This window comes from Macaca thibetana, chromosome 2, assembly GCF_024542745.1.
Source record: "Macaca thibetana thibetana isolate TM-01 chromosome 2, ASM2454274v1, whole genome shotgun sequence".
NCBI classification, from domain to species: Eukaryota; Metazoa; Chordata; class Mammalia; order Primates; family Cercopithecidae; genus Macaca; species Macaca thibetana.
The window spans coordinates 44,168,639-44,195,961 of NC_065579.1; the positions used below are offsets into that span (position 1 = coordinate 44,168,639).

The 27,323-nt window shown below is 44.8% G+C and overlaps 1 protein-coding gene across 1 annotated transcript; it reads left to right on the forward strand.

Annotated features, from left to right (window-relative positions):
* The first annotated feature begins 27 nt into the window (after window positions 1-27).
* On the forward strand, window positions 28-27,323 carry LOC126947438 (uncharacterized). The gene is made up of 8 exons (XM_050778088.1): window positions 28-89; window positions 972-1,010; window positions 2,913-3,371; window positions 7,173-7,325; window positions 17,602-17,750; window positions 20,846-20,986; window positions 21,353-21,498; window positions 26,186-27,323. The coding sequence occupies exons 3-8, from the start codon at window positions 3,192-3,194 to the stop codon at window positions 26,332-26,334; spliced, it is 918 nt and encodes a 305-aa protein (XP_050634045.1). The 5' UTR covers window positions 28-89; window positions 972-1,010; window positions 2,913-3,191; the 3' UTR covers window positions 26,335-27,323.

Here is a 27,323-nt window from a genome sequence, read left to right on the forward strand (position 1 = left end):
TCTCTCCAGCCTCCGCCCCTCGTTGCCGTCTCCAGGGCACGGGACGCCACGCGGGCAGCCGGCCCGGGACGCAGGGAGAGTGAGCGCGAGTGAGTGCGGGCGCCCGGTGGGGGGGACAGGGGCCGGAGGAGGTTGCCCCAGCCCCGAGAACTGTGCGACCCCGGGAGAAATGCTCGATCCCGGGAGCGAGGCTCCAAGGAGGCCGGGATGCCCGCAGCTGCCTACTCTCTCCAAAGGCGCACCTCCCCTACCCACCCGCACAGCCCCAGGGCGGGGGCGGGGAACAGTGCACGCAGCTGGGCTTTTCCCGGCCTCGACCTCGGGGTGGGCAGCTAGGATTCTCTAGGAAAATATATCAAAAGCACGGGAGCCTTGGGGAGGGAGCGCAAAGCGGCCCCTCCTTGCAGGCCGTCTCCATGTCCCCTGGGACTCCGAGCGGGAACCAGGAGCCGTCCAAGCTGGGCGGGCAAGGGACCCAGAGCAGGGCCCTCCGCATCCCCTCGGGACAGAGGGCAGAGTCCAGCCGCCCCCACTCTCAGCCCCTCCTCCGGCACCCACACTGTCCCATTTCCAGGACACTGGGGAGGGAGAGTCACTTTCAGAAAAGATAAGTAAAACTTAGCACAGGGCAGGACACATACACCTTAGACCTTCAATGAATAGTCATTGATGATTCAATCAATGCTGGCTTTGAAGTGCCTAGATATTTGCTAACCTGAGCATTTACTCTATATAAAAATGACAAATTCTCGTGATACAACATTAAGTGAAAAACTCAAGATTCAAAAGTGTCTTGTTAGAGCATTTGCAGAATCTATGTGGGTAGTTTGTGCATCTGTAAATATTTTAAATGTTGGTGAGGAATATTCCATAATGTGAGCAGTAATACTGTATACTACCTGCCTTATCTTGGGCTGCCATGACGAAATACCATAGATCGGCTGATTTTAATCCACAGAATTTTCTTACAGTTCTGGAGACTGGAAGTCTGAGATCAAGCTGCCATTGAGGTGGGTTTCATTCGGAGGCCACTCCTCTTGGCCTGCAGTGGGGGTGTCACTATTTCTCTGAGTGCTTTTTGGTTTTGTTGTTGTTGTTGTTGTTTTTGAGACGGATTCTTGCTCTTTCGCCCAGGCTGGAGTGCAGTGATGACATCTCTTCTCACTGCAATCTCCACCTCCCAGGTCCAAGCGATTCTCCTGCCTCAGGCTCCGGAGTAGCTGGGATTACAGGCGTGTGCCACCACGCCCGGCTAATTTTTTGTATTTTTAGTAGAGACTGGGGCCGGGGCCGGGCGCGGTGGCTCACACCTGTAATCCCAGCACTTTGGGAGGCCGAGACGGGTGGATCACAAAGTCAGGAGATCGAGACCACCCTGACTAACACGGTGAAACCCCATCTCTACTAAAAATTAAAAAAAAAAAAAAAAAAAAAAAAAATTAGCTGGGCGTGGTGGCGGGCGCCTGTAGTCCCAGCTACTCGGGAGGCGGAGGCAGGAGAATGGCGTGAACCCGGGAGGCGGAGCTTGCAGTGAGCCGAGATCGCGCCACTGCACTCCAGCCTGGGCGACAAAGCGAGACTCCACCTCAAAAAAAAAAAAAAAAAAAAAGAGAGACTGGGGCCACCGTGTCCAGCCATTCTCTGCGTGCTCTTAAGGGTCCATGTATTTGTGCCTGAAACAGTCCTGGGAGTCAGGAGACCCAGTTCTGTTTTCAGCTGAAGTAAGTCCCTTCTTTTCTTTCCTTGAGCCCAGAAGATCAAGGTTACAGTGAGCTGTGATTGCACTACTGCACCAAAAAAAAAAAAAAGAAAGAAAGAAAGAAAAAAAGGTTGACCTCGCCCAAGAAACAGTTTTCTGTAGCTGCCAAGTCTGGTTGCTCTGCGGCAGCAGACTGGAGCACAGACTTCTGAGAGGACACCTGGGAGATGGCCATGAGTGGAGGAGGACTGCTAGAGTTAACAGTGATCCTGGTTTGCCTAGCGCTTTTCTGGTTTCAGCACTCAACGTCCTGGGTTAGACAATCTGTGAAGTCCCAACCAGAACTATGATATTGTGATTTTCCCTTACCCTAGTATCTGGATGTCTACATTCTACTGGGTTCATTCACCTTTCCAGAATGCTCTTCACCCATGATGGGATCGTTTGCTATGTAAAAATAGGATACTAACACAAGTGTGATCTAATTTGAAATTGTAAAATACTTCCAGCTAATAATTCACATAGCATCTAACAGATGCTGCTGGCTTTCTCTTGAAATTTAAATTATCCTATAGTGCCCTGTAAATCTAGGGCAGTGCCCCGAAGCAGCTCAGTGCAGTATGGGAACCATGGCTTGAAAGTGTAAAGCATTACTAGAGATAAACAGGAATATTAAATAATAACAAAAGAGTTAGCTCCTCAGGAAGATATATCAGTTCCAAATGTATAGACACCTAATAACATAGCTTCAAAATATATAAAACAAATGTTGGCAGAATTAACAGCAGAGATAGATGAATTCACATTCATATACCTCTCTCAATAGCTGGTAGAAAAAGCATATAATAAATTCAGTAGAGATAAACGTAGTGGGAAACCTCTGTAGAGATTTAAGCAGAAGAGTCATATGACCTGATTTACATTTCAAAAACATCACTGTGGCTCATAATCCATTTTACAGATAGGGAAATGGAAACTTGAAGAGGCTTCATAATTTATCTAAGGCTACCCAGTGGGTTAAGTGGTAGAGACAAGACTAAAGTCCAGACCCAGTCATCTCCAAAGTCCATGTTCTTAACCACCATGATATATTACTGTCTGGCAAGAATTGTGTCTGTAAAGGGAACTATGCCATTTAAAAATCAGTATGTTCTTGGGAATTTTTAGTAACCAGTATTAATGTTAATTGCATTCCTTTATAACTGAGTTCCAGCGGCTATTACCCCTATTTTGAAGAATCTAAAAGAACGACATGGACCCATGAATAGAGAAATTGGAAATTGAACAATTCCTTCCAGTGGTCTCCATTTTGACTCCTAGTCCCATTTTAAGATAAATGAAGCACTTCAAGATTTTCAGAGAAGATTATGCAGCAATATTTTCCTAATGTTTTTAGTGGATGAAGTATGTTCTGCTCCTTAAAGAGACACCTATATGTTGGGTTTCAAGTTACTGTTTTCAGAATCCAAGAGAAATCTAACACTATAAAACAATGCCAAGAGCAAATGAAGGAAAACACAAATCTAAAGGGGCTCCCCTGCCCATCGTTTTGATTCTTCAAAAGTTTCTGAAAACGTATGAGAAGCACTGTGCGCAGTCTCAGACGTCTGTGTGTCCAGCCATCAAAAGTGACCTGAAAAGCAGCATTGACAGTGACCAGGTGCTCAGGAAGGTGAGTGTATGGTCTTGTTTTCTTATTCTTCTCTAAAATGAACTGGCTAGGGTTTACTCCCAAGCCACATGGGTCCTCAGTCCTTGTGTAACCTCCCAAGGGGTTCTTCCTGCCCGCCACACAAATAAAGACCACAGCATTGTAGTAAAAAAAGAGTTTGATTGACACCAGGCCAGCCACGCCACACAAAAGACGAAGTTATTACTCAAATCAGTCTCTCTGAAAATCAGGATTGAGGTTTTTAAGGGTAACTTGGTGGGTAGGGGGTCACAAAGTGGGGAATGCTGATCTGTCGGGTTGAAGATGAAATCATAGGGAGTTGAAGCTGTCCTCTTGCACTAAGTCAGTTCCTGGGTAGGGTCCACAAGACCAGATGAGCCAGCTTATCCATCTGAGTGGCGCCAGCTGGTGCTTTGGAACACAGGGCCTGCAAACTATCTCAAGCACCGAGCTCAGGTTTTACAACAGTGACTCCTAAACCATAATTTCTGATCTTGTGGCTAATTTGTTAGTCCTGCAAAGACAGTCTAGTCCCTAGTCAAGAAGGGGGTTTGTTTTGGGAAAGGGTTGTTACTGTCTTTGTCTCAAAGTTAATCTATTAACTTAAACTAAGTTCCTCCCCAAGTTAGTCTGGCCTGTGCCCAGGAATGAGCAAGGACAGTTTGAAGGTTAAAAGCAAGAAGGAGTTGGTCAGGTCAGATTTCTTTCACTGTCATAATTTTCTCAGCTATAATTTTTGCAAAGGTGGTTTCACTTGCAAACCCAGAGCTGGCTGTGTCACCCGCTCTGCATTCTTGACTGAGTGGAGTCCAAAGCCTGGCTTGCCTGCTCAGCCCTTCTCCTCCCTTCCCCCTTTGACCTCCACGGTTGCCCCTCCCATCCCTTCCAGAGGGCCTGTTCTCACACCACTTCCCTGGAAGGACCACCGGCCCTCCTCCACATCTGGAAAGCCCAGCTTGAAAGTCAGCATTTTGGTTATCACTGCAGGACCTCTGCTCCCGGCGCTCCAGCCACCCCCACTGACCCTTCCAAGTGAGGGCCTCCTTCTCTTGGCTGCTGATGCGTCCCTGCCGTGAGGTCAGACCTGCTCTCGCCCGCGCCTCCCCTCCTGAGGCCAGCTCACTTGGAGTAAGACCAGCAATCAGAATTCTGACTCCAAAAGCACTGGGTTTCAGAAAATATTCTGATGTCATATCTTTTCTGAGATTAAATCTAGGGCTTGGATGTGAAGGGGAAAGAGGAGAGGAGAGGTCAGCACCGAGATGAAATGGGTAACTTGGAAAGCTGGTACCTGACAGACCAGACGGGGGCGCCTGGCACCCCAAACACAGCTGGGCCAGGCCCCAACTCTTCCCTCTGTACTCTGAACTTCCAGTTCCCCAGCTGCTGCTCCCTCTCTCCTTTCCTTCCCCGAAGCCTCTTTCCACCCAGCACATCCTCCACTCTGCCCTCCCTCATCCACCCCCAGTCTCTCTAATCCTTCCTTTGACAGTGTCTTAGCTGGGGTCCCTGCCATTTTCTCCCTGTTCTCCCAATGGACGACCTTCCCAGAACCAGCCTTTTTGTGGTAAAATTGTTCGTAAGTCTTTTTTTTTTTCTTTTTTTTTGAGACGGAGTCTCACTCTGTCGCCCAGGCTGGAGTGCAGTGGCCGGATCTCAGCTCACTGCAAGCTCCGCCTCCCGGGTTCACGCCATTCTCCTGCCTCAGCCTCCCGAGTAGCTGGGACTACAGGCGCCCGCCACCTCGCCCGGCTAGTTTTTTGTATTTTTTTTAGTAGAGATGGGGTTTCACCGTGTTAGCCAGGATAGTCTCGATCTCCTGACCTCGTGATCCGCCCATCTTGGCCTCCCAAAGTGCTGGGATTACAGGCTTGAGCCACCGCGCCCGGCCTGTCTTTTTTTTTTTTTTTAACTGCAGTTCTTATAATCAGCCTCCACTACTTAATTATAAGGGCTAATCATAACTTGTTCAAACTAGTCCCTTCAGCAATATTCAATTATTTGTTTCACTGCAGTCACTGTCAGAAATCCAGTTAACCTCATGACCCCATATGTAAGTGTCAGCCTGCATCAGCACCACCATAAAGGCTGTTTATGTTGGGTGGGTTGCTTGGGTGGGGTCTCCATTATGATTCTGAATATCATTAAAATAAAAGTCTCATGAGGTAATCATTATTATTTTTACTTCATCAGAGGCACTCAGACTATTTCCTTTCTTTTCTACTTTGTTAAAGAAGAAAAAAGAGGCTAGGTGTGGTGGCTCAGGCCTATAGTCCCAGAACTTTGGGAGGCTGAGGTGGGAGGTTTGCTTGAGGCTGGGAATTTGAGACCAGCCTGAGCAACATGGTGAGACTTGTCTCTAGAAAAAATTAAAAAATTAGCCAAGTGTGGTGTCACCCACCTGTAGTCTCAGCTACTTGGTAGGCTGAAGTAGGAGGGTTGCTTGAGCCTGGGAGCTTGAGGCTGCGGTGAGCTATGATCACCCGACTGTACTTCAGTCTGGGTGACAGAGTGAGACTCGGAAGGAAGGAAGGAAGGAAGGAAGGAAGGAAGGAAGGAAGGAAGGAAGGAAGGAAGGAGGGAGGGAGGAAGGGAGGGAGGAAGGGAGGGGAGGGAGGGAGCAAGGAAGGAAGGAAGGAAAGAAGGAAGAAGGAAGGAAGGAGGGAAGGAAGGAAGGAGAGAAGGAAGGAGGTAATGAAGGAAGGAAGGAGAGAAGGAAGGAGGTAAGGAAGGAGGGAGGAAGGGACCGAAGCAAGGGAGGAAGGAAGGAAGGAGAGAGGGAGGGAAGGAAGAAAGGAAGGAAGGAAGGAGAAGAGAGGAGAGGAGAGGCAAGGGGAGGGAGCAACGAAGGAAGGAAAGAAGGAAGAAGGAAGAAAGGAAGGAAGGAGGGAGGGAGAAGGAGGGAGGGAGGAAGGACGGAGGGAGGGAAGGAAGGAAGGAGGGAAGGAAGGAGGGAAGGAAGGAGGGAAGAAAAGAGGGAAGGAAGGAGGGAAGGAGAAAGGGAAGGAAGGAGGGAAGGGAGGGAGGGAGGAAGGAAGGAGGGAAAGAGGGAGGAGGGAGGGAAGGAATAAAGGAAGGAAGGAGAAGAAAGGAGAGGAGAGAAGAGGGGAGGGGAGGGAGGGAGCATGGAAGGAAGGAAAGAAGGAAGGAAGGAGGGAGGGAGAGAGGAAGGGAGGAAAGGAAGAAAGGAAGGAAGGAGAGGAGAAGGGAGGGGAGAGGAAGGGAGGGGAGGGAGGGAGCAAGGAAGGAAGGAAAGAAGGAAGAAGGAAGAAGGAAGGAAGGAGGGAAGGAAGGAAGGAAAGGAGGGGGAGAGAGGAAGAGAGGGAGGGAGGAAAGAAGGAAGGAAGGAGGTAGGGAAGGAGGGAGGAAGGGAAGGAGGGAGGAAGGAAAGAGGGAGGGATGGAAGGAAGAAAGGAAGGAAGGAAGGAGAAGAGAAGAGAGGAGAGGAGAGGGGAGGAGAGGGAACAAAGAAGGAAGGAAAGAAGGAAGAAGGAAGAAAGGAAGGAAGGAAGGAAAGGAGGGGGAGGGAGGGAGGAAGGAAGGAGGGAGGAAAGGAAGGAAGGGAGGAAGGAATGAAGGAGGGAAGGAAAGAGGGAGGGAAGGAAGGAGGGAGGGAAGGAAGGAAGGAAAGAGGGAAGGAAGGAGGGAAGGAAGGACAGAAGGAAGGAGGAAAGGAAGGAAGGGAGGGAGGAAGGAAGGAAGGTGAGAGGGAGGAGGGAGGGAAGGAATAAAGGAAGGAAGGAAGGAAGGAGAAGAGAGGAGAGGAGAGAAGAAAGATGCTGTTTTTTTCTTACACTCCAGTTTATGCTTGTAAGATCTGATGACTCCCCACCAAGAATCCTACCAGTTTCCTTGGAACCTTTGCTCATGACAATTCAAGATGAGTGTTACACACTGGTGAAAGAGATCTGCATCTGGGGCCTTCCACTGAGCAACCCAGAGATTGCCAGACTTGTGAGTTACGGTTTTAAAAATATTTCTTCAAACCTTAGAATTGAATATAAGCACATTATATCATGTGTTCCAGCTGTAGTTCATGTGGTTGCTGACTGATATGCTACAAGGTTTTCTCTAAAACAAAACAAAAACCAACACTATATTTTTATTTTATTTATTTATTTATTTTTTTAGACGGAGTCTCGCTCTGTCGCCCAGGCTGGAGTGCAGTGGCCAGATCTCAGCTCACTGCAAGCTCCGCCTCCCGGGTTCACGCCATTCTCCTGCCTCAGCCTCCCGAGTAGCTGGGACTACAGGCGCCGCCACCTCGCCCGGCTAATTTTTTGTGTTTTTAGTAGAGACGGGGTTTCGCCGTGTTAGCCAGGATGGTCTCGATCTCCTGACCTTGTGATCCGCCCGTCTCGGCCTCCCAAAGTGCTGGGATTACAGGCTTGAGCCACCGCGCCTGGCCTCAACACTATATTTTAAGTTAAATATTTCAAACATTAAAATGGAGAAAATATTAGAACTGACATCCATGGACCCATGACCCAAATGTAATATATTTTTTAAAGGCTTAAAATTTGCAGGTATTGACAAATATATTATTACATATGCATGCATGTGTTTATTTACAAAGATGGAATTACACTGTGTATATGATTTCATGACTCACTCTTTTACTCACATTATGTTGTCAAGATTTCTCCATGTTTATAAATTTTGACTGCTATCATATCACACATAACCTTCATTCTTGAAAGATAGTTTTGTTGGGGATACAATTATAGATTAACTTTTTTTTTTTTTTGAGACAGAGTCTCACTGTGTTGCCCAGGCTGGAGTGCAGTGGCCTGATCTCGGCTCACTGCAACCTCCGCCTACCAGGTTCAAACAATTCTCCTGCCTCAGCCTCCCTAGTACCTGGGATTATAGGCACCCACCACCACACTTGACTAATTTTTTTTTTTTTTTTTGAGACGGAGTCTCGCTGTGTCGCCCAGCTTAGAGTGCAGTGGCACGATCTCAGCTTACTGCAAGCTCCACCTCCCAGGTTCAAGCGATTGTCCTGCCTCAACTTCCCAAGTAGCTGGGACTACAGGTGTGTGCCACCATGCCTGGCTAATTTTTGTGTGTGTGTTTTTTTTTTTTTTTTTGAGACAGAGTCTGGCTCTGTCACCCAGGCTGGAGTGCAGTGGCGCGATCTCAGCTCACTGCAACCTCCACCTCCCGGGTTCAAGTCATTCTCCTGCCTCAGCCTCCCGAGTAGCTGGGACCACAGGCGCCCGTCACCACGCCCAGCTAATTTTTTATATTTTTTAGTAGAGATGGTGTTTCACCGTGTTAGCCAAGATGGTCTCGATCTCCTGACCTCGTGATCCGCCCGCCTCGGCCTCCCAAAGTGCTGGGATTACACGCCTGAGCCACCGCGTGTGGCCTAATTTTTGTGTTTTTAGTAGGCACGGGGTTTTGCCATGTTGGCCAGGCTCGTCTTGAACTCCTTACCTCAAGTGATCTGCCCACCTCAGCCTCCCGAAGTGCTGGGATTACAGGAGTGAGTCCAGCCAATTTTTGTATTTTTAGTAGAGACAGGGTTGCACTATGTTGGCCAGGCTGGTCTCAAACTCCCAACCTCAGGTGATTCACCCACCTCAGCACCCAGCAGATTAACTATTTTTTAAAAAAACCAAACTTCTGTTATTACTAGTGACAAGTCATATATAGGACTTTACTTCTGAAAAGGGCAAATCAGATAATTCAGACCAACTCTTTCACTGAAGACACACACACACACACACACACACATGCACACACACACACACACACACACATATTAGGCAAGGAATCCAAGAAAGTCTGGGAGGAGACCCAGGCAGGAGAACATCACAGAGGCAATTATGTCTACAGGCATTTGATTTGTTAGAAGGCAGCTGAGAAGCTGAGAAACTTAACAGAGCTTTTGACAATCTTTCCAATGCTAGGAGACACAGACTTCCTGGGGAAGCCCTAATAAATTTTCTTGTGCTTTGATTTGAGACCATGAAGGGTCATAGCCTAAGAACAAAGCCGAACTGCAGGTAGACAGGTCCTCAAGGGACTATAGATTGATTTCTGGTGATCTCAAGTCCTAAAATTAGATTGAAGGAGGCTGGTTTGCTGCTGCCCTCATGGGTCCAGAAGCATATGAAAATAACCCCTGGAAGACAATTACAATGTCTTATGCCTCAAATTACAAATTATACCTATAAACAAGTTTGTGGGGGGTTGTTTGTTCATTTGTTTGTTTTTGAGACAGTCTCATTCTGTTGCCCAGGCTGGAGTGCAGTGGCATGATCACGGCTCATTGCAGCCTCCACCTTCTAGGTTCAAGCGATTCCCCTGCCTCAGCCTCCCCAGCAGCTGGGACCACAGGCATGTGCCACCAGGCCTGGCTAACTTTTAGATTTTTAGTAGAGACAGGGTTTTGCCATTTTGGCTAGGCTGGTCTCAAATTCCTGACCTCAGGGGATCTGTCCACCTCGGCCTCCCAAAGTGCTGGGGTTACAGGCATGAGCCACCATGCCCACCCTAAAATCTTAATAAATGGGTTTAACAGCATTTTTGATAGATATAGAGAGATAATTAGTTTAAAAAAGGACAGATCAGAAGAAAATATCCAGAAAGAATGAAGCATGAAATAATAAAAGAAAGAAAAGTCAGAAGAAAAGGTAAGAGACATAAGTAGATAAGCTGGTCACTGTGGCTTGTGCCTGTAATCCCAGCACTTTGGGAGGCCAAAGTGGGAGTAACACTTGAGGCCATGAGTTTGAGACCAGCCTGAGCAACATAGCAGGACCTCGTCTCTAAAAAAAGTAAAAAACAAAATTAATGAGCCAGATGTGGTGGCACATGCCTTTGATTTGAGACCATGAAGGGTCATAGCCTAAGAACAAAGCCGAACTGCAGGTAGACAGGTCATCAAGGGACTATAGATTGATTTCTGATAATCTCAAGTCCTGAAATTAGATTGAAGGAGGCTGGTTTGCTGCTGCCCTCATGGGTCCAGAAGCATATGAAAATAACCCCTGGAAGACAATTACAATGTCTTATGCCTCAAATTACAAATTATACTTATAAACAAGTTTGTGGGGGTTTGTTTGTTCGTTAGTCCCAGCTACTCAGGAAGCAGAGACAGGAAGATTACTTGAGCTCAGGCGGTGGAGGCTACAGTGAGCCATGACCACACCATTGCACTCCAACCTGGACAACAGAGCAAGACCCTGTCTCAAAAAAAAAAAAAAGAGACAGAGTAGATAAGTGAGATGATGAACATATGTGTAATTGCGTCCCAGAAGGAGAAGAGAATGAGAATGGGGCAAAAGCAATACTTAACTAAACTGGTGAAAGACATAAACCACAAATCCAAATAGAGTTATTAATCCCAAGAAGGTTAAACACAAAGACAATTTAGAAACATCATAATAACACTACTAAAGACCAAAGATAAAGAGAAAATATTAAAATTAGTCAATGAAATAACACATTACCTTCAAAGGAGCTGCAATAAAACTGGTATCTGACTTTTCAACAGAAACAATGGAAGTCAGTTACCAATAGAATATCTTCAAAATGCTGAAGGGAAAATGTCAACTAAGAATTCTATACCCAACAAAAATATTTTTCAAAAATGGAAGTGAAACAAAGGCATTGTCAGACCAACAGAAACTGGAAGAATTTATCACAAGCAGATCTTCCCTAAAAGAAATAACTAAAGTACATTCTTCAAAGAAAAATGATCCCAGATGGAAGTTTGGAGGTGCAAGAAGAATCAAAGAGCCATGAAAATGGCTTTCTTATAGAACTTAAAAGAACTGACTGTTAATTTTATATGGAGATATAAGTGGCGAAGAATAAGCAAGACAATCTTGAACACGAAGAACGCAGTGGGAGAATTTTCTCTAACAGATATTAAACACTTCTTATAGAGCTACAGAAATTAAGATAGTATAATATTGCTACAAGTATACATAAATAAACCAATGGGAAAGAATAGAAAGGCTGGAAACAAAGTCTTACCTATATGGACATTTAATTATTGACAAAGATGACAATGCATGGTATTGAGGAAAAGATGGTCTTTTCAATCAATGATAATGAGACCACTGGAGATAAATGTGGGTGACAAAGAAGCTTGACCCCTACTTCACAACATACCCCCAAATCAAGGCTGGTGGATTACAGAGTTGAAAGGCAAAACAATAAAGTTTCTAGAAGATAATATAAGAAAATATCATCATGACTTTGGAGTGGAGAAACACTTTTTTAAAAGTACACAAAGAGCACTAATCATAAAAGAAAAGATTGATTAAGTTAGACTCCATTAAAACTAACAACTTTCATTCATCAAGAATCACCATTCAGAGAGTGAAAAGGCAAGCCACAGAACTGGAAAAGATATTTGCTACATATATAATCAAAAAGGATTCTTAGGCAGTATGTATATATAACTCCCACACATCATTAAGAAAAACACAAATTATCCAATAGAAACATGGTCAAGAAACTTGAATAGGCACTTAACACACACACACACACACACACACACACACCCATCAAATAGCCAATAAAAATATTAAGAGGTGCTCAACCTCATTAGGAATGAGTAGAATTCAAATAAAAAACATGAAGATATACCAATACACAGCCACTGAAATAGTGAAAATACAAGTACATCATCATGTGTTGGTGAGGAATTGGAGCAACTGGAATTTTTATACACTGTGGTGGGAGTGTATATTCACACAGTCACCTTGGAAAACTGTACTGCAATATCTACTGATTGCAAAGTCTGTGATCCAGCAGTTCCACTCTCAGTATATATCCAACATGAATGTATGTACATGGGCACCAGGAGATTTATAGAAAAATGTTCATGGAAATCAAGAACTGGAAACAACCCAAATTTCCATCAACAATAGAATAAATAAATAAATTGTGGCATATTCATATAGTGGAACACTAGGTAGCAATGAAAATGAACTAACTGTAGCTATACAAAAATAAAATATGATGACTCTCACAAACATAATGTCGTACAAATGATGAGAGATACAAAAGAATGAATACTGTATGCTTGCATTTATGTAAAGTTCAAAAAACAGGTACAACTATAATGTTTGATTATCACAAAATTATGTTTAGGGAAGAAGGAGGAAGTAGACAATAGGAAAGGACACTAGTAGTCATTTTCTTTTTTTTTTTTTTTTTTTTTTTTTTTTTTTTTTTTTTTTGAGACGGAGTCTCGCTCTGTCGCCCAGCCCAGGCTGGAGTGCAGTGGCGCGATCTCGGCTCACTGCAAGCTCCGCCTCCCGGGTTCACGCCATTCTCCTGCCTCAGCCTCCCGAGTAGCTGGGACTACAGGCGCCCACAACCGCGCCTGGCTAATTTTTTGTATTTTTAGTAGAGACGGGGTTTCACCGTGGTCTCGATCTCCTGACCTTGTGATCCGCCCGCCTCGGCCTCCCAAAGTGCTGGGATTACAGGCGTGAGCCACCGCGCCCGGCCTCACTAGTAGTCATTTTCTAGTCTCTTACTTTAAAAAAAAATCCCTTATTTTATTTCTTTGAAATGTGCTAAAGTTACTTTGTATTCTGTCTAATAGTTTCAATAATCTGAATTATTTGGGGTTGATACTGTGATCTCTTGCTCCTACTGGCTCTTACTCATGGTGACACCAATTTGTGTGTTTTGTGATTTCTTTTTTACTGTTAACTCATATTTCCTGGGAAAATGGTTGTGGCAATTTCCTAAGCTCTGGTTTGTAGAGAGCTTCCTCTTCAGGGCTTGAATTTGTGTCTGCCATTCACTCTGGGTGCTACCATCCCAGGGTTACATTAAATTAAATTCTTGACCTGTGATTTATTTGAACCATCCAGATGGTTAATTAACGCAGGGTGCAAAACTGTATTAGAACTAGTTTGTGAGTTCTCAGGGGATATATTTTTTCCTTATATTTATCAGTCTGAGATAGGCAATTTTCCCTAAAGTCCTTTGGGAAAAAGGAGATTAGGTTTTTATTTCTAGTTATCCTTACTCGAAGAGAATAAAACTATGGCCCACTTTGTATTTGGGGTCATAACTTCATGCAGCATTTTCTGTTGGACTCCTTGTCTCCAGTGGCTATGACTTTATCTCCTATTCCCTGGACTCCACGATCCATGAAAACCAACTACTGTTTTAGTGATGCTCTCAAAGGAAAAGCTGATGTCAATGCTCTGCATACCTCACTGGGCTCCCACTTTCTTGCATTCATTGACCTTTGGGTATTCCTGGCTAAACTGCCAGCCAATTGACACATTTTAAAAAGAGATTTTTTTTAATCTTTAGAAGAAAACATACAGGAAAAGCTTCATCACCTTGGATTTGGCAATTATTTCTTGGAAATGACACCAAAGGCACAGCAAACAAAAGAAAACGTAGATAAATTGGACTACATCAAAATGTAAAATTTCCATGCACCAAAGGACATAATCAATGAAGTGAAGAGGCAAACTTATGCAATGGGAAAAATAATTGCATGTTATATATCTGATAAAGTGTTAACATCTAGAATCTATATGTAAAAAAAAAAAAAAAACTGCTATAACTTGGCTGGGTGTGGTGGCTCATGTCTGTAATCCCAGCACTTCAGGAGGCTGAGGCAAGCAGACTGTTTGAGTCCAAGAGTTCAAGACCAGCCTGGCAACGTGGTGAAATCCTATCTCTACAAAAAAATTAGCCTGGCATGCTGGCATGCACCTTTAGTTCCAGTTGCTCAGGAGGCTGAGGCAGGAGGATTGCCTGAGCACGGGAGGTGGAGGTGGCAGTGAGCCGAGATCACATCATTGCACTCCAGCCTGGGTGACAGAGTGAAACCTTGTCATGAAAAAAAAAAAAAAAAAAAAAAAAAAAAAAAAAAAAAAACTGTTACAACTCAACAGCAAAACAGCAAGCAACCTGATTTTTTTTTTTTTTTTTTGAGATGGTGTCTCTCTGTCACCCAGGCTGGAGTGCAATGGTGTGACCCATCTCCGCTCACTGCAACCTCCGCCTCTCAGGTTCAAGTGATACTCGTGCCTCAGTCTCCCAAGTAGTTGAGACTACAGGTGCGTACCACCATGCCGGGCTAATTTTTAAAAAATATTTTTAGTAGATACATGGTTTTACCATGTTGGCCAGGCTGGTCTCGAACTCCTGACCTTGAGCAGTCCACCTGCTTTGGCCTCCCAAAGTGCTGGGATTACAGGTGTGAGCCACCATGCCTGGCCACAACCTGATTTAAAATAGGCAAGGAATTTAAATAGACATGCATCAAAGAAGATATACAAATGGCCAATACATGCATGAAAAGATGTTCAACATCACTAATCACTAAGGAAATGCAAATCATAAGCACAATGACATGCCAACCTCACTATCAAAAAAACGAGTGTTGGCAAGGATGCGGAAAAGTTGGAACCTTGTGCACTGTTGATGGCAATGTAAAATGGTGTAGCCAGTATGGAAAACAGTATGATGGTTCCTCAAAAAATTAAAAATAGAATAACCGTATAATCCAGCAATACCACTTGTGAATATATACCCAAAATAACTAAAAGCCGGATCTCAAAGAGAGATTGCTATACCCATATTGACAGCTCCATTATTCATGACAGCCAAAAGGTGGAAGCAACCCCAGATGAATGAATAAACAAAACATGGTGTATACGGACAATGGAATATTATTCAGCCTTCAAAAGGAAGGAAACTCTGACACATGTTGCAGCATGAGATGAACCTTGAGGACATTGTGCTAAGTGAATAAGCCAGTCACAAAATGACAAATACTGTAGAATTCCACTTACATGATGGACCTAGAGGAGTCAGATTTATAGAGAGAGAAAATAGAATGGTGGTTACCAAGGTCTGCTGAAAGAGGAGAATAGGGAGTTATTGTTTAATAAGTAGAGTTTCAGTTTTGTAAGATGGAAAGAGTTCTGGAGATGGATGGTGGTTAGGATTGCACGACAATGTGAATGCTTCATGCCACTGAACTGTATACTTAAAAATGGCTAAGGTGGTATATGTTATGAGCATTTTACCACAGTTAAGAAATACATTTTTTGGCCGGGCATGGTGGCTCACGCCTGTAATACCAGCACTTTGGGAGGCCGAGGAGGGCGGATCATGAGGTCAGGAGATCAAGACCATCCTGGCCAACATGGTAAAACCCTGTCTCCACTAAAAATACAAAAATTAGCTGGGCGTGGTGGTGGGCACCTGTAATCCCAGCTACTCAGGAGGCTAAGACAGGAGAATTGCTTGAACCCGGGAGGCAGAGCTTGCAGTGAGCTGAGATTGCGCCACTGCACTCCAGCCTGGCAACAGAGCGAGACTACGTCTCAAAAAAAAAAAAAAAAAAGAAAAAGAAAAGGAGAAGAAATACATTTTTTAAGTTACTTTAAATATGTATCCTGCAATTTTAGTTGCTTTTATTCAGAGCGTCAGTCGGGGTACCCAGTCCACTCAAGCTGGAAATGAGATGCTGTCCATGCATGTTAAAAGTGATCCTTAATATTTCCTTAAATGTAGCCCTCTTGCTAATCTGGAGGCTGCTGAGGAATTCATCTTGGATAGCATGGTCCTTGCCCACGGCAGTACTAGTGCCAAAGGAGTGACGCACAAATCTCTGATTAGGAGCTTTAGGACCCATTCAAGAGCCTATTTAGCACAGACTGATGTTAACACAGGCACTGACATGCCACATTGGCTCCTCTGTCAGAAACACGGCTTGCGGCATCCAATCCAGCACTCAAATGAGGCACCTCTCATTAAAGAGGCCTTGGTCACCAGCTCTGTAGTTAAGGTTGCAAGTGCCTTTTTAATCTCTGCCAAGGTATAATTTGGAATCCTATATCTGACCATGTCATTACCTCAAAAAACTGAATTCTCCAAACTCCACCAAAGCCTCTTCTAGGCTGAAATTCTGAACCGAAGGGATCCTCAGGTTGTGATGGCTCTAATTGCAAAAAGGTGACCTGTCTCCTCAGGCTGCCATAATAAAGTACCACAGACTGGGTGGATTAACGAGCAGAAATTTATTTTCTCACAGCCCTGGAGGCTAGTCGTATCAAGTTGACAGGGTTGGGCCAGGTGCAGCAGCTCACGCCGGTAATCCCGGCATTTTGAAGGGGAGGGGATCATTTGAGCCCAGGAGTTGAAGACCAGCGTGGGCAACAAAGCGAGACTCCTGTCTCTACAAAAAACAAAATTAGCCGGGCATGGTGGCACATGCCTGTAGTCCCAGCTACTCAGGAGGCTGAGGCCGGGGGATCACTTGACCCCAGGAAGTCAAGGCTGCAGTGAGCTGTGATAGCACCACTGTACCCCAGGCTGGGTGACAGAGTTAGACCCTGTCTCAAAAGAAAAAAAAAAAAAAATTGACAGGGTTGATTTCTTCTGAGGCCTCTCTCATTGGCTTGCAGATGGCCACCTTCTTCCTGTGTCTTCCCCGGTCTGCCCTCTGTACATGAGTGTCCAAGCTTACTCTTCTTATAAGGACACCAGTCATATTGGGTTAAGGCTTACTCTAATGACCTCATTTTAACTTAATTACCTCTTTAAATACCCTATCTCCAAATACAGTCACATTCGGAGGAACTGGGGGTTAGGATTCCCAGATAAGAATTTGGGTGGGGGGTTGGCCAGGTGCGGTGGCTCAAGCCTGTAATCCCAGCACTTTGGGAGGCCGAGACGGGCGGATCACGAGGTCAGGAGATCGAGACCATCCTGGCTAACATGGTGAAATCTCGTCTCCACTAAAAAAAATACAAAAAACTAGCCGGGCGAGGTGGCGGGCGCCTGCAGTCCCAGCTACTCGGGAGGCTGAGGCAGGAGAATGGCGTAAACCCGGGAGGCGGAGCTTGCAGTGAGCTGAGATCTGGCCACTACACTCCAGCCTGGGCGACAGAGCGAGACTCAGTCTCAAAAAAAAAAAAAAAAAAAAAGAATTTGGGTGGGGGGCACAATTTAGCCCATAACAACATCTAAAATAATAATCTGCAATATATCTTATCTCTTTATAAAGCTTGATGTTTCCCTTGTAATTCTTCAATGACTCTTTGTTTTAAAGGGAAAGTATTTTATTTTCATGCCACCTTTTCCTCAGATAATTAGAAAGTTATCTTGGGGCAAAAATGTTGAGGTAATTAACATGATGGACTTGTAAGCAACATTTTAAAGCACAGAGCATAGTTGTCATCATTATGTAAGCATTTTTTATATCTTGCATTCTTAGGCTTTGCTTCTGGAATCGAAGGGGCACACCACCTGCCCGTTTACCACCCTAGAAATCATTGATTGCAAAATGGATCTGTGGTCTCTAGAGCGACTTGGGAAGGCTCTGCGGTTCAGTAGTTTGCGTTCTCTTGTCCTCGATTACTGCAAGTAAGGCTGGAATTCCTGCAGGGCTCTTACTGCTGTCAGCTGAGGGAAGCAAAGATGGGGAGGGTTGGGGGGGTTGCATGTCCAGTTTCCTTGCACCTTATCAAGGCATGGCTGAAGAGGACCCTCTAAAACCTTCTTAGAGTTAATGTTTCTGAGTAAATATTAGAGTTCTCGAGAAGAGTCACTTTCATTTGTTTATTCTTTCTACAAATATTTGTTGAAGGCTAGTTTATGCAAGATATTGTGCTCAGTGCTAAGAAAGATACAAATATAGAAGGCGATGCTGCTGTTCCAGGGTGTCCTTGGTACAGTAGAGAAGAGATGCTCTTAATGCAAGGTAGAAAATCTGAAGACCACAAAAGATGCCATGTATATTATTTTGGTAGTTTGGACAAGGGAAACCACAATTCCCTAGGTGATGGGTCAATATGCATCAGATGAGGAGGTAGAAAAAAACTGTGGTGGGCTGGGCACAGTGGCCCTCACCTGTAATCCCAGCATTCTGAGAGGCTGAGATGGGAGGATCTCTTGAGCTGAGGTGGGGGATGAAAGCTGTGGTGAGCCGAGATCCTATCACTGCATTCCAGCCTGAGTGACAGAGCAAGACTCTGTCACAAAAAGAAAACAGAAGAAAGACAGAAAGAGGAAGGAAGGAGGGAAGGAAGGAAGGAAGGAAGGAAGGAAGGAAGGAAGGAAGGAAGGAAGGAAGGAAGGAAGGAAGGAAGGAAGGAAGGAAGGAAGGAAGGAAGGGAGGGAGGGAGGGAGGGAGGGAAAGAGGGAGGGAAAGGTGTGATGTTAGGGAGCAGTGGAGCAAGTCCTTCAGAGCTGGAGTACCAAGCATGTTAGGGGAGTGTCCACAAGATGAGAATAATAATAATATTCCCAGCTAATGGTTAATAAGTGTTTACTGTGTGCCAGACATGATGCAGGAATGAGCTCATTTATCCTCCCAACAACCTCATGAGCTATGCACCATTACTATCCCTAGACTGTGGAGGAAGTCCACAGACTTGTTCAAGGCTATTCAGCCCCCCGGGGATGGAACCTTGATATGGATCCAGGTTGTCTGAATCAGAGACCACCTCTGATCCATGACACTAGATTCCCTGGGGTCTGTAAGTTGCCGTCCACGAACAACTTCAAACTGTGTGTATGATCTGGAGTAAGTCACAGAATCTTTCTGGTCTGTAATGAAATGATCTCCCCCACTCCAGGAGTCTGTGATTCTGTGACTCTTCTCATGCAATTGAGTGGGGCCTTAAACTCAAAAGGCCAGTGGGCTGTGAGGAGAGAAGAGATTTGAGCCTGAGAAGTGGTAGCCCAGAGATGCAGAACTGGGATCCCGTCAGGGCCCTGGTGGTAAAAGCTGGGGAGAGAGGGTTCTCTGTGGAGGTTCTCAGGGTTTCTAAAATGCTGGGAGGAACATCAGGCAGGGTCTTGTAATGGGGGGCAGCAGAAGCCCAAAGCACACAGGACACCATGCAGTGACTGCAGGATCTGCTTACGAGTCCCCCAACTTCCCGCACTCTATTGGGCAGCACCAGCCCCACTGCTAAGAGACCCCTCCAGGCCCCAGCTCCTGGGAGAGGCACCCAGAGACCTGCACTGGTGGGAAGAGAGAAGGAAGAAAGAAGGAATTCTCTTGTTCAGGAGACAGCTTGTGGTAATAGTCAGATGACATACCTCCGCTGACGCCAGAACACCTAGTGTTGTCAGGGTTGCCTAGCTGGGAATCACCACCCGAGACCTTCACACTGGTAACACTGTAGGATACTGGCCTCTGGGGGTTGCAGTTCTCTCCTCACTGTCTCCACTGAGAGGCTATGAGGTCCATCAGACAGTCCTTTCTCACACAAGCTGCATCCCCACACCCACCTTGGTAGGTGGCTCAGGGAAGGCCCTCAGTAATTACTTGTTCATGAATTGATACATGTTAAAAGTTATTTCTGTTCATCTTACCCACCTCATTTTAAGGTTCAAGCTTTGACATTCCAAATTCCTTAAAGATGTTGCTTTCCTTCCCCAAGCCTCTGTTTCTTGACCCATGGCTTTTACCACTACCTACCCCCAGAGGCTGTGGACAAGGCACAAGATTTCACTTTGCAAAGTAAAGCCTGCAATACAAGAGGAGGGAACAGCCCTGCTGGAGTCTCTAGGACTCCACCTGTCTCTGCCCTTCCCTGTAGCTCTTCTCTCTGGGGTTTAGAGCTTGTTCTTCATCCGCTGCCTGGATTGGGTAGTTCCAACCATCTTCTGCTCCCTTTACCCAGAAGGCGCTCAAATTAGGGATCAGCAGAAATGTCGCTAATTACCCTGGAAAGGGCTTTACAATTAATAATCCAGTGAGTGGCACAGGTTTTAGAAGTCACTAATTTGGCCAGGCACGGTGGCTCATGACTGTAATCCCAGCACACTAGGAGGCCAAGGTGGGCAGATCACCTGAGGTCAGGAGTTCCAGACCGGCCTGACCAACATGGTAAAACCCTGTCTCTACTAAAAATACAAAAATCAGCCAGGCGTGGTGGCGTGTGCCTGTAATCCTTGGTGAATTTCTGAGCAAGACTCTATCTCAAAAAAAAAAAAAAAAAAAAAAAAAAAGAAAAAGAAAAAAAGTCACTAATTTGTTTCTATTGTGAAAATTATCAGATTAAAATGGAATCACTTGTGTTGAACAACAAGAAAACCTGACAAATAGAGCCAGGGAAGGCCATGAAAGAAGGGCCCTCATGCATAAATGCCTGGTAACAAGAACTATCACAAAAGACCCTGCAACAACCACAGCCTTGCACAAGGCCATCATAACCTTACACAAAAAAATACTTCTATGAGGACATCTACCCAGCAACTGTCCAACCTCAGTCTGGTGCCACCCTTGTTATTGATCCTTGTAGTCAAGGATAATTATCTGAAAACAATGATGTAATGCTCTTCACTTTTCATTGAAAGACCTTTGTCTTCCTCTTCCTCCCTGAATGTGTGCATAGTTTACCATGGCCTGTGTATTCCCATTCCCATTGCAATTCCGGTTCTGAATAAACAGGCTTCTTTTAGATGGCCTCTCTGTTATTTAAGTTGGCTCTGTCATTTCTTTGTAGATTTGGAAAGGAAGAACTTGAGAGCATTTTCTCGGGCCTGGAGAACAACCAAAGGCTTCAAGGCCTCAGTCTGCGTTATTGTGGTCTGGGACCTCAGAGTGGACTAAGGCTGGGTTCGGTCATCAGCCAGAGTGCCATTTGGTGAGACGTGTCCCCCGCTGCCCCCTTCTTATCTTGGATCTATTCTGTCTTGATTTATATGATCTGCTATGAATCTAATCATCTTTTCTCCATTCTTGTTATTTTTGCTTGCCTTTTCTTAACCATAAGAGAAGGTCCTTTAGTTAAGTTTGAAAATTAGTGGTGTCATACTGAATATATGTGCTTGGCCAGCTGACATAGTCACTAGGTCTATTTTTTATGACATGGCCTATTATTAATTAATATGATGATTTCTTTATTATGTTATGACTAGGTATATTATTTCATCAGATGAAAACTTTAAATCCAAATTTGAGGAAGTAGAACTAACATAAAATAGACAATGTATTCTGCTCCCTTCCCCAGCGAGCTGTACCTTGAAGGCAATTACTTGGAATGTTCTGGAGCACTGGCTCTTCTCAGGCCCATAGCAGACTTTGCGGAGACACAGGGGAAAGACCAGCTAACCCCAGGCTCACCAGACGCTGGACATCCCCCTCAGCGGCTCCAAGGTAAGTGCTGGGGAACCTGGCACTGAAATCCTGTTGGGGCCACCTAAAAGGAGGACGCTTCGCTCTGTGATTAAAAGTGACCTTCTCAGTGGTCAAGTATGATTCTTCTTCTTGAATATGTGCGGGAGATAAATTAATGGCTCTCAAAGATGTCTTTGCCCTAATCTTCAGAACCTGTGGCTAAGTCACCTCACATGGCAAAAGCGACTCTGCCTGTGTAAGTTAAGGATGAGATAGGGAGGTCATCTTGGATCATCCCCATGGGTCCAGTGTAATCACCAGGATCTTTATAGGAGGGAGGCAGGAGAGTCAGAGAAGATGTGACCGTGGAAGCAGAGGTTAGAGTGATGTGAGGAAGGAGCCAGGAGCCAGGGAACGTAGGCGGCCTCTACAAGGTGGAAAAGGCAAGTAAACTAATTTTCCCCAGGGCCTTTAAAGGAATACAGCTCTGCTGACACCTTGACTTTCACCTTTAAGACCTATTTCAGAGTTCAGACCTCCAGAACTATAAGATCAGAAATTTATATTGTTTTAAGGCACTAAGTGTGTGGTCATTTGCAACAGTAGCAATAGAAAACTACCATAGTTTGTTAATCAGATTATTTAGGTTAAAAGTGAAAGCAACCCAAACAAGATTAAAAACCAGTATGGGTTCATAGGCTCACATAACTGGGACATCCACGGGTACAGCTGTCTTCAGAGATGACCGAATTCAGGGGCTCAAACCACCTCATCAGGAGACCCAGAATTTGCTGCTCTTGACTCTACTTCCCTTCCAAGGGTTGGCCTTTCTCCCTCCGGTTGCAGCCAGGCTTTCTCCAAGCAGGAAAAGACAGCCGATGTGCCTGCCAACAGTCCCGGGGCTACATCATCATGACTATAATCAAACAGAAAGTGAAAGCGTCTTTCTTCCAATGACTATGTGTCAAATCCCATACGGAGATTCTGATTGGCCCTCCTTGGGTCACATACCTACCTCTTGGCCCAATCTCAGGTCAGGGCGAACTGTGATTGGCCAGGATGCACCCCACGCCCATCCTGGGAGGGTAGAGCCCTGTGACCGGCAGCCTTGCCAGCACCACTGGATTTGCCGGGAGGAATTGGCAGTCCCTCAAAGAGTAGACAGATGGGAGGACAAATGCAGGACAGACAAGAACAACAACTGCTTACTCCTCTGTAAATGGCTTTCCATAGCTGACATTTAACTTCAGCCAACAGCCACATATTAGTGGGGTGAGGAGTAGATGGGAAAGAGAGGTTAAATCTGGCAATCCTATTCCATTCCCATCACGTGTGAACAAGGTTTCTCAGTATTTCAACTATACAATGAAAAATGGAAATAGAATTGATGCTGAACTCTGCCTCATGCTAGCAGTAATATTCAATGAATACATGAATTAATTATAAAAACAAATAAAAGTGCACCATCCATCTCACTGAGCAATGCATTCAAAAAATTTATTTTTCTATGTAATTAGAATCAATTATGTACTTCTTTTTTTTTTTTTTTTTTTTTTTTTGGAGACGGAGTCTCGCTCTGTCGCCCAGGCTGGAGTGCAGTGGCCGGATCTCAGCTCACTGCAAGCTCCGCCTTCTGGGTTTACGCCATTCTCCTGCCTCAGCCTCCCGAGTAGCTGGGACTACAGGCGCCCGCCACCTCGACCGGCTAGTTTTTTTGTATTTTTTTAGTAGAGACGGGGTTTCACTGTGTTAGCCAGGATGGTCTCGATCTCCTGACCTCGTGATCCGCCCGTCTCGGCCTCCCAAAGTGCTGGGATTACAGGCTTGAGCCACCGCGCCCGGCCCAATTATGTACTTCTAAAAATTGATGAATAACTGGAGAAGAAACTTTTTTTTTTTTTTTGAGACAGAGTCTCACTCTGTCACCCAGGCTGGTGTGCAGTGGTGTGATCTTGGCTTACCACAACCTCTACCTCCCAGGTTCAAGCAATTCTCCTGCCTCGGCCTCTGGAGTAGCTGAGATTATCTGTGCAGGCCACCACCATATCCGGCTAATTTTTGTATTTTTAGTAGAGATGGGGTTTCTCTACGCTGGCTGGTCTGGTCTCAAACTACTGGACGGCCGCGATCCACCCATCTCAGCCTCCCAAAGTTGGGATTACAGGTGTGAGTCACTGTACACAGCCTGATCCCAAGAAATTTTTAAATTTGAGTATTTGTACATGTAACATTTTTATTACAGAGGAGTATAACAGGATTAGCTATAAAATACTTTTTTTTTTTTTTTTTTTAGACGGAGTCTCGCTTTGTTGCACAGGGAGTGCAGTGGCGCAATCTCGGCTCACTGCAAGCTCCACCTCCCAGGTTCATACCATTCTCCTGCCTCAGCCTCCCCAGTAGCTGGGACTACAGGCACCCGCCACCACACCCGGCTAATTTTTTGTATTTTTAGTAGAGACAGTTTCACTGTGTTAGCCAGGATGGTCTTGATCTCCTGACCTCGTGATCTGCCTGCCTTGGCCTCCCAAAGTGCTGAGATTACAGGCGTAAGCCACTGTGCCTGGCTTATAAAATACTTTTTAATGCAAGATTTTACAGAATAAATAGAATGGAAATATAAGCAAAACACAAGAAGAAAAGGGAATAATGTAAAAATGTCAATTGCTAAAGACAAGTTTGCTCATGTTTTCTGTTGTTGCGATATTCTAGTGAGCGATGGTGAGTATCAAATGGTTTGGTTTATATTCCACTTGATACGCTTAAGGGAATGATATAACAGATTTTATTTTTAAAGTCACTATATGTCATATTCTAAAAATCTCTTTTGAAAGTTTAAAAGTGATGATGGGCTGGGCCCAGTGGTTTATGCCTGTAATCCCAGCACTTTGGGAGGCTGAGGTGGGCAGATCACCTGAGGTCAGGAGTTCAAGACCAGCCTGACCAACATGGAGAAACCCGATCTCTACTAAAAATATAAAATTAGCTGGGCGTGGTAGCTCATGCCTGTAATCCCAGCTACTTGGGAGGCCGAGGCAGGAGAATCACTTGAACCTGGGAAGCAGAGGTTGTAGGGAGCCAAGATCATGCTTGCACTCCAGCCTGGGCAACAAGAGCAAAACTCCATCTCAAAAAAAAAAAAAAAAAAAAAAGAAGTGATGATGAAAAACTTAGATACCAACCTAAAAATGTGCAAGATAGTACATAAACTTTTTAATGTTCCTCTATGTTGTTATGAGAACAAAATGTTTGAGACCACTGCTCTTTGAGGACCAAATGTTTGATCTCCTGTTCTGTGAGTTACTCCCAGGCCTCTCGGTAACTCTTCCTTCTGGCCAGAGTCAGCCACAGTGGCTTTCAGTTGATGACAACCAAAGGGGCCCAAATGCCTTAGGACCCAATGACAAGTTTGTTTTCTTAATCTTAATTACTTGCTACAGTGTATAAATAAAATTTTATTTGTTCTTGTTTTTGTTTTTGTTTTTGAGATGGAGTCTCACTTTGTCACCCAAGCTGGAGTGCAGTCGGGTGATCTCAGCTCACTGCAATCTCCACCTCCTGGGTTCAGCTATTCTCCTGCCTCAGCTTGAGCCACCATGCCCGGCTAATTTTTATATTTTTTAAGTAGAGATGGGCTTTCACCATGTTGACCAGGCTATTCTCGAACTCCTAACCTCAAATAATCCACCTGTCTTGGCCCCCCAAAGTGCTAGGATCACAGGCTTGAGCCACCATGCCTAGCCTAAAATACTTTTTAATACAAGATTTTGCAGAGTAAGTAGAATTGAAATGTAAGTAAAATGTCAATTTTTACATTATTCCCTTTTCTTCTTGTGGGCAGGAAATGGTGCGGGTGGGCAGGGAGGCCTGTTGGGTGGCCTGTCCTCTAGGAGAGAGCTGTCTACCCAGGTGAGAGAAGGGCAATAGCAAGGAAGGCAGCGAGAAGCAGTCAGACTCTGCATTATCCCACTTCCTAACGAATTGGATGTAGGGTACAAGAGAAAGGAAGAGTCCAGAATGACTCCAGAGTGATATGTTCTAATATGTTGCTTTAAACATGCCAAAAAAGTGTTCCTCCCTGCTACATTCTTACTAATGCCAGGGCTTTGGAGTCACTTTTATAGATGGCAGCTTTGAAATGTAAAGAATAAGCAACAGGAGGCTGGCAGGATGGTTCTTGGGGCTCTAATTGGTTGCATGTTCACCCTGAGACTTTAAGGAAAGAAACACAAAAACCACAGGACCCAGCTGGGTGCAGTGGCTCACACCTGTAATCCCAGCTCTTTGGGAGGCTGAGGCAGGCAGATCACTTGAGGTCAGGAGTTTGAGACCAGCCTGGCCAACATGATGAAACCCTGTCTCTACTAAAAATACAAAAAATTAGCTGGGTGGGGTGGTGCACATCTGTAATTCCAGCTACTCGGGAGGTTAAGGTGGGAGGATCACTTGAACCCGGGAGGCGGAGGGTGCAGTGAGCCGAGATGGCGCTATTGCACTCCAGCCTGGGTGCCAGGGCGAGACTCCGTCTCAAAAAAAAAAAAAAAAAAAACCCACAGGACTGAAGTGAATGTGATCTTGACAAGAGGTCAGATCATTCCCTTTTGTGAGAAATATCTCTGCCTAAAGTGAACATAAAATAAAGGCCATAACCAACATCAAGGTGTGTCAGAAACCCATTCATTTCACTTTCAACAGGCTGCTTTTTAAAAAGTCTTTTTTTCTCGACCAGCCAAACAGAGAGGAAGTTCAACTTTGAACCAGATTACAAAATCGTCTGAAGCTGTAACAGTGAAAACTACTTCAGGGAAGAAAAAGAGGAAAAAAGGTATTTTTTTTTTAGTCGTTTCAACTGTTCCTTCCACTTCCCTCATCTTCTAAATCACTTCCTCCTTTCATGAGCTGTGTGTTCCACTACTAAATAGTTGGACCAAACAGAGAAAAACTCAAGTGGAGAAAAAAGAACACTCAATGTCTTGTGACTTCATGTAAACCAAACACCAAATGGCTTTGCCACGGCCATCAGAGGAATTCATCTTTGACGTGTTCAACATTTCAAAAAAAAAAGAGTAATGGGGCCTCAGCTGGTTTGGGAATATTTCTGCAATGAACAGCCTGTGGCATCTGATCAATTCAGCTCACAGACTTCCATCCTATGATTTTTACTTACAATCAGCAACTGTGTAATCTGGAAGGAATTTTAAGAAATCAACAACTCTATAACCTCTGAACTGGATTAGACTATATGAGAAGCTATCTAAGTATTAAAGATGGGCAGCTAAGCATTAGGGACCCGGATTGTATCCCAGACACTTCCACTAATGTCTGGTTCTCAGAATCCTCTTCTGCAAAATGAGAACTTTTTGCTCACAGGATCCTAAATTCCACCCCAGCTTTACCATTTTGAAATTCTAAAGAGACAACGCAAGACTATCCTTGCGTGGTCATGAACACAGTCTTTGGGAAGTTCCTTGTGGAGGCTAATCTAAATTTGTGTCATTCTGTTTTAGTCTGTTTCATGTTTTTCCCTACCATGAGTCTGGGGGAGGGCAACTGGCCCTTATAATGAAGCTTGTGATCCTTTGGCTTTCTCTTCTTCAATATTAATCTGTTTTTCTGCAGTCTTTTTCTGTCCTGGAGATTATCCTTATAACTCCTCCGTGAAATCTCATTGAATTAGAAAATTACAAATTCTTATGATCCGAAATGTCAAATGAAAATGTAAAGTAAGAAAATTCATCAGACTGGCCAGGTGCAGTGGCTCAAGCCTGTAATCCCAGCACTTTGGGAGGCCGAAGCAGGCAGATAACCTGAGGTCAGGAGTTCAAGACCAGCCTGGCCAACATGGTGAAACCCCGTCTCTACTAAAA